The 7,315-nt window shown below is 36.0% G+C and overlaps 2 protein-coding genes across 2 annotated transcripts; one reads left to right on the plus strand and one right to left on the minus strand.

Moving 5' to 3' along the window:
* The first annotated feature begins 2,812 nt into the window (after window positions 1-2,812).
* LOC122296848 lies at window positions 2,813-3,744 on the plus strand. The gene is made up of 3 exons (XM_043106645.1): window positions 2,813-2,920; window positions 2,994-3,248; window positions 3,658-3,744. The coding sequence occupies exons 1-3, from the start codon at window positions 2,813-2,815 to the stop codon at window positions 3,742-3,744; spliced, it is 450 nt and encodes a 149-aa protein (XP_042962579.1).
* A 1,203-nt stretch (window positions 3,745-4,947) lies between these two features.
* LOC122296849 (protein FAR1-RELATED SEQUENCE 9-like) lies at window positions 4,948-6,327 on the minus strand. Its single transcript, XM_043106646.1, has 4 exons — window positions 5,428-6,327; window positions 5,283-5,342; window positions 5,100-5,177; window positions 4,948-5,010 (listed from the first exon to the last, which is right to left on the minus strand). The coding sequence occupies exons 1-4, from the start codon at window positions 6,325-6,327 to the stop codon at window positions 4,948-4,950; spliced, it is 1,101 nt and encodes a 366-aa protein (XP_042962580.1).
* Between the last annotated feature and the right edge of the window lie 988 nt (window positions 6,328-7,315).

Consider the following 7,315-nt stretch of genomic DNA (forward strand, 5'->3'; position numbering starts at 1 on the left):
TTTCAAAATAAACCTCATTTCATTTTTTTTATACAAAGTCTAGCATAAGAACCCTGCTTACCTAGACTTTTTAACTTCTCATAATTTTTTCACAACAGTGTCAAATGAATATTACTCGTCACCTATAAAATTATCACGTAACTTCCATAAATTTACAATTAAAGATGTATTTCAATTCTTAAACCTAAAATACTAAATAACCTATTTTTCCTAAAATTTTAAAATTCTCGTAATCCTAAAATATCATCATTTCTCAAATTAATTGATATTCACTAATATAAGTACTAGTAAAAATTCCATTTAATGATATAGACTTAATCAAATTTGAAGTGCTCAAAATAAAACTACATGCTTACTACTTACTTTTGAAATTTAATTTATCAAAAAAATTTAATACCAAAAATACAACTTAAAACCTTATTTATTTTCATTATAAGTTCTTGTATTTAAAATAACAAAAAGTCTACTTACAATCGGTCTTGGGGAATCGGCGTCACCATGTCCTACGTGGCACGTTTCCAATACGGCGTCGTTTTGATTTTAAATTCAAATTGAAGACGCGCAGCTCGATATAGGTTTTGTTTTGGAAATCACTTTCAAATAAGCCGACACACCTACGACCATGAGACCCTCCCCTCTTCCCATCGTCTTTGTCATTCTGCCTTCCATCCCAATCGCCAGCAATTAGTCTTTGTCCTTCCATCCCAGTCGCCGGCGACTTTCTTCTTCGTCTTCTCGCTTCTTCGTCTTCTCGCCAGTACTTTCTTCTTCATCTTCTCCTCGGTAGACCCACAAACCCTAGTTTCGCATCTCGTTTTGAATAGCCACGAATCACAAACGGCTTTTGAACCCACGAACCAGAGCCTGTATGTGGCTGTCATCTTCTCCACCAGATCTGATATCTAAAGCCCGCTCACAAAGCAGTCCCCGTAGTCACTTGGTCTTCGGCTTCTACTCAAACCCATGACCCACAAACCCATGTTTCACATCTCGTACCGAAGAGCCACGAACCATAAACCCGATTTGAACCCATGAACTAGAGCCACAAAGCCCTGTCGTCTTATCCACTAGATCTGAAATGTGAAGCCCACATAGCACCAAAACCCTAACTCTAACCCTAACACCGACAAAAAATCTAACCCTACCACTGAGTTTTAAATCAGGTTAGATTTCTCCTTTTGATGTGTTTTGGTTTTTTTTCAACATTCTAATGCTATACATACTTGGTCATGTGTCATTGTTAATTTTTTGTTTTTTTGTTTTATAATAATACTATTAAATTTGATATGCCCATTTGACAATCCATTGTAGACTTCTCAACATAGCTAACAAGTGAATGTCTTCTGCTTCATTTACTGAAAATGTCTATGAATTAGTGGTTGAAAGGTCCTTTTTGTTGAAAATGTCTATTAATTTGTGGTTGAAAGGTCCTTTTTGTTTTATTCCTCCTCTAAGTTATAATAATTTCACAACATTGTATGTGAAACCACTAATATATGGTAAATTGAAATTGAATGTGTAGATGGAGATGGGTTTGTAGTAATTAGAAAATTATAGTCAAGGTTGCTTACAATCGGGTTGTGTCATGTTGGGTTAGTATTAGGTCTATGAAATCGAAATTATTTATGAATTGACAACAAACTGATCCAAGTGAATCGTCCTAACCCAAATTTGAACACTGCCAATAATAAGCTATTCCAGACATCTTCATTGTAAATGCTCATAATTGAGAGCTAGAGGAGGGTTTGTAAATTGTATTTAGTTTATAGTTATTGTTTATGTATGCCGGATTATGTTCATTTGTCACATAAATTTGTGGAGTTCATTAAGATTTTGGCGTTTCATTCCGAATCCTTCATCACAGAGCAGGCTAGGGGCTTGTAACTATTTTAAATGAAAATTGAAACTACAAATGTCAGTAGTACCACATATCAGTAAGAAAGATCAAGGTTTTATATAAAAACTCATAAGCAAAAGCCAAATTACAAAATTAACTTGTTTATTAATTACAGACTTCGAAGAACTCTGTAGTTTTGTCCAAATCAAATCAAAATAAAATTAAAATAAATATTTAAAATAATATTATAATATTAAAAAGTTGAAGAAAATGTAAAAGAGTAGTAATGCTATCATTTCTCTTATGGACTTGGACTCTTTTCCATTCTTTATTTTAACCCAACTCGTAGTCTCTATATTTGGTAACGATATATTTACACTTTATTTGTTACTGTTTCAATATCTAGTTAATTTTTTTTTCCTTGAATATCTACTGTTTCAATATCTATTATTGGAATAGATCCTACTGTTGAATAATAAAGCAAGGCCATACAAAGAATTACTAAGAAAATATTTGAAGTAATACTACTAGTTTGTCATGTTCCATAACTCAATTTGTAGCTATAAATTGCATGACAGGTCACGAATTGGTGTAATTTGGTGTGGGATCATTATGAATGATACCAAGCTTATTATAAACATTTCTTTTTTAATTGTTATTTTACTACTAGTTTGTCATGTTCAAACCTATGTTCCGTGGGACTAAGTTTGTTTTATAGGATTGTGGAGACACTGTTTTGTTACCAAATAATAGTTTAGTGGTAATTGTTTTGTTACCAACTATACACTATTTTCTTACCAAATAATTGTGGCAAATTAGTTTTGGATTTTGACCACTAATAACTTTCTCTTCTGAAATATAAATATATGTTACTAACTAATTGTGGGAAATTAGTTTTTCCTTTCTCTTCTTTGGTTCATCTTAGAAATGTCATCGTCCTCATCAATGTCTTCTTCATCTTTTGCTAAACGTACCATGGGGCATCCATTGTGCTGCTATGTGGTGAAAGCCACACTGAAATTTTCAACTACAGCAAAAAATCCTGGTCGGCCATTCTTAGGATGTCCAAAGTACAACACAGAGGTAATTACATCTGTATCCTTTCTGTTCACATTTCTTTTAGTGTTCATTAACTAATTTGTGTTCTAATGCTCAGGGATTACCCTTCTGCAAGTTTCTCCAGTGGGCAGATAGTAATCAAGTGACTGAGCTCCATCTTCAAGAAAGAATCAATGACCTGTTACAGAGGGAGAAAGATCTCTCAAAAATAGTTGACCTTCTCAAAAAAAGGAAGATTGACCTGCGTAAGATGGTGGATCAGCTTGAGAAGGAGTTGCTGAGGCAGACACAAGAACCTGATATTAAGTGGGAGCAGAAACTGGGAAAACAGTTTAGTGGGATTGCATTAGTGGTACTTTTAATTTGTATTGGACACTGGCTCTTGTATTAGAGAAGAGGGAGCTGAATTCTGTCATAGATGGCTTTAGTAGATGATGATAACACTCGATGTTAGAAATGCATTGTTGCAAATTATTTATTTTGTTGGAGTATCTAAGTGCCAAAGCCATTGCTGTAAATTATTTATTTTGTTGGATGATGTAATGCACACTATTATATATTGTTTCTTGCAAATTCTGGGAATTATGGTGTATTAGTGGGATCTGGAACAGTGGCTCTACAACCATACCACAAGAATATTTTTAATGTTATATATCTTTTATGTTTAGAATTGTGAATGTTTAGAATTTTTCTTTCTGGATGTTTAGAATTCATTCATAATCAACATTGAGCTTTCTGGATGTTTAGAATTGTGCTTTCAGATGTTGCAAGAGCAAGTTGCCAATCCATACCAAGTTATCAAAGAGGCCTCTCGTAGCACTCCCTACCAATATTGTAGAAAAGGTTGAGATTTTAGGTCAATATAATTCTGCTGACTTTATTTCACTGGAGAAGAAATACAAATCAAAATCTTAAGTAAAAACACCATTCTAGTGCGCAGAATGAAATTAGTGTGTTAACATACAACCATGCATCTTCCTGACAACACAAAAGTGGAATTAATTAAATACAAGAACGTCATTTACACACACGTACTTAGGTCCATGGCTAAGAATTGCAAGATCCTTGGTCATCTTATAACATTTCCACGAATCCAACACCAACACTTTCTCATACATTGTTTATATATATGGTCTTCATTCAAGTAATTACTCATACATTTTCTCTGTCCAGACTTATTAGTCCTCATTCAAGTAATTACTCATTCCCATTCTGCTTCTATGGTCTTTCCACCTGGACACACCTGAAACCAATTCATATTACTAGCAAGTCAAACTACACAACAAAGATTGGGTCGGTAGAGAGTAAGCTATTGTGCCACTTCACTTCAATGCCGGTTTTAGTGTATACACACATTCTCTTTAACTTCATGTAAAAGAGATCCAAGATGTCACCCATAACTTTTATTAGGTACAAATTCATTTGGAAAACAAAATATCAAACACAATGCACCAGCACAGATGTCATCAATCCAAGAGATCCAAACCCTGTAACCATGCATTTAGAAGTTAGTGATAAGGAAAAGAGTAATGAATGCCCAGACTTACTGTTCAGATGTTCAGATATGTGGTGTTCCATTAGTCATCAAATACACCAACAAAGACAAAGGCTGCTAAGCAATTGGCATTAAGCCTACAACCAACGTCATTTACCAACAAAAAATTGATAATCCCTTTTAATCAACAATAGATGCTTAATAGCACAACAAAATCTTCAGGAAATAAATTAAAGCTTTATTGCCCCCTCATCATCAAAGGCAAAATTAAATGTTTACACCAACAAGTATCTATATTCACTAAATACCACCAACAACAAGATTAACATTCACAGGTGTTTTGCTAAATAGTGGTAGGCCAACTCATAACAAAATTTGTCAGTAGCTGGTACACCATGGGATGAACCTACATGGAAAACAATTGATGTAAATTTGGTGCCAAATCCTTCATTAAAACCCACAAAGAACACCCTAATCATTAAAACCAAAGCTTAAAAAAAATTATAAGCATGTGTAACCACGGAAAGGCATACCCACAACAATTGAAATGTCATTCCTATGGTTGTGAACCATCCAATATAGCCTCTAGCGGTTGTGATCCAACCAACCCAAATTGCATCTGTAGACCAATAAAAGTCATGCAAAACCATCTGATGTCAAACTTACTATTAAAATTATCATCCATACCACAAGTTGGGATTCACGTACACTTTCTTGGCTTTGCATTAGTCTTTCTTGGGGTTGGGCTCCAATAATGTCAGCAGCTGGTATGCTTTCTGGAACAGTCTGATTATACGGTGCCACCAAAATTTAAAACAATGCTTAATACGAAACATAAACAGAATTTCTTTATCTTATAATTTAAATATAAATATAAATGGAATATATTACTTGCACGACACCAAATAAATTCTTGCGCACATCGTCGACTGATATATCTTCTCCATCTCGCTGAAAATAATATATCATACTTTTCAGGTAGTAATAAAAAAAATTAAGCATCAACAAGGTAGATGTCGTGCAAGAATATCAGCACCTGCTTGCGTTTTCCCTTTCCCTGCGCTTGCTTGGTCTTCTCTTTAACTTTTTGCAAGTCTCTCTCCATCCTGGATGCTCTCCTCAGAGATGGGGGTCTCCCTTTCCCTCTCACAATATGTGGACTGAGAACTTTTTTTGAAGAACCAACAGTTACTGTAACATTTGCAGTACCACTTGCATGTGCTGTGGGATCCAAATTGCCAGAATAGAGGTCAATCATTGCATGCAAGTTATTAGTTGCATCCAAAGTATGTTCTCTCGAACCCGCAGCATGACTAATCATCTTATAACAGATGTTCAAAAGACTTGAATAAGCAATAGAATCCTCCCGTTGATGTACTGTGTCGTAGCTGCTATGGATTAACATGTATCTTCTTTTGATGTCCTTCCTCCATCGATCCAAAATGTACCTATCTGGCAATGCTTTAATCCCGTTACATTTGAACACAGCGAAGATGTGCCGGCACACTATCCCCCTCATTTCAAATAAACCACAAGAACACTTTGCAACACCTGTATCTTCCTGACTAAATTGGACTGAATGTGTAACCAACTTCATGAACTCTTCGAGACAAACTTCATCCTCTACTACATAGGTCTTTACTGTACCGTTGACCTTGAGTAAAACTGGGTCCAAGTCGATAACACAGACAAGTTGTTGCTGAACTTCCCTAAACTTTCCATTGGTGTACAAATCTTGAAATCTCTTTTCAATTGGAGATCTAGAGATGCAGGGAATTGTGACATTAAATGAGTGGAAGTTCGCCACATTTTCGTTCTCAATTTTCTTCTTCAATGCATTATCATATTGATCGACAAACTCTTTCAAGTTTGTCTTAGCATGAACATAGCCATCAAAAAAGGCATTCATGCTCTTGCTCCGCTGAGTTGTACTCATTCCAGCCCAAAAAACATTTCAAAAATGCCAGTACCCAGTACTCATGCTCAGTGTATAAACTCTTCAACCACACATTATCATACAAGTTGTACGTGGTGATGAACTGATCCCAACAATTCTTGAACTCTTCCCGAGTTTGGGTGTCATACACACATTTCATTAGTGTAGTTTTCATTCCAGTTTTGTAGGAACCATAGCTTCCAAGCTTTTCAGGAACTTTCTTAAGTATATGCCAAAGGCAAAATCGATGTCAGCTTTCGGGGAAACAATTGAAATGGCATTTTTCATCGCTCTGTCTTGATCAGTGTTAATAGCCTTCGGCGTTATACCATCCATTCACTGCAACCAGGTCTAGAATAACCACACGAAGGTCTCAGTATCCTCTGAGGAAATCAAGCCAGCTCCCAACAAAATTGATTGCCCATGGTGGTTTACACCAACAAATGGTGCAAAGGGCATCCCATATCAGTTCGTCAGGTATGTGGTGTCGAATGTGACCACATCACCGAAATATTGGTACGCAGCTCTACTACGGGGGTCTGCCCAGAATACATTCTTTAACCTACCATCATCATCCAGGTCCATTAATGTAAAGAACCCCAGATTTTTGTACTGCATTTGTAAAAAGTAGTCTTAAAGCGCCCCAGCACCACCTGCGCCCAGTCGTAGATGTCGTGCCTTGTCGATGTAGTTACGACAATCCTTTTCCAAAAATGGGAGGTTCTCAAATCCACCCACACTAACAACAAGTGATCCGAAACTCTTATTCATACGGATCCCAGCCATATCATTTGTATCAAGGACTCTTTTTACAAATTCGCTTACTTCTCTATTACATCGAAAGAAGCGTGATTTCTTTGGGCTCAGGTTGTGATTATGGATATTGTGAACTGTATTCAGCCGAAACTTTCCATCAGCAGTTTTTGAGGCATTAATCTTTGCCTTACATTCTGTCTTTCCTGTCGGACAAGGGTTGGCAACATTCACA

This window comes from Carya illinoinensis, chromosome 15 (genome assembly GCF_018687715.1).
Source record: "Carya illinoinensis cultivar Pawnee chromosome 15, C.illinoinensisPawnee_v1, whole genome shotgun sequence".
Classification (NCBI taxonomy): Eukaryota; Viridiplantae; Streptophyta; class Magnoliopsida; order Fagales; family Juglandaceae; genus Carya; species Carya illinoinensis.

Excerpts from the sequence above, each read along its gene's own strand:
- LOC122296849 (XM_043106646.1), bottom strand. The coding sequence starts at position 6,327 with ATGAGTACAACTCAGCGGAGCAAGAGCATGAATGCCTTTTTTGATGGC. Across the intron at positions 5,178-5,282 it reads ATTTATTTGGTGTCGTGCAA|ACTGTTCCAGAAAGCATACC; the intron begins GTAATATATTCC and ends CCGTATAATCAG. Across the intron at positions 5,011-5,099 it reads TAATGCAAAGCCAAGAAAGT|ATGCAATTTGGGTTGGTTGG; the intron begins GTACGTGAATCC and ends ATTGGTCTACAG.
- LOC122296848 (XM_043106645.1), top strand. The coding sequence starts at position 2,813 with ATGGGGCATCCATTGTGCTGCTATGTGGTGAAAGCCACACTGAAATTT. Across the intron at positions 2,921-2,993 it reads GTCCAAAGTACAACACAGAG|GGATTACCCTTCTGCAAGTT; the intron begins GTAATTACATCT and ends TCTAATGCTCAG. Across the intron at positions 3,249-3,657 it reads TTAGTGGGATTGCATTAGTG|ATGTTGCAAGAGCAAGTTGC; the intron begins GTACTTTTAATT and ends TTGTGCTTTCAG.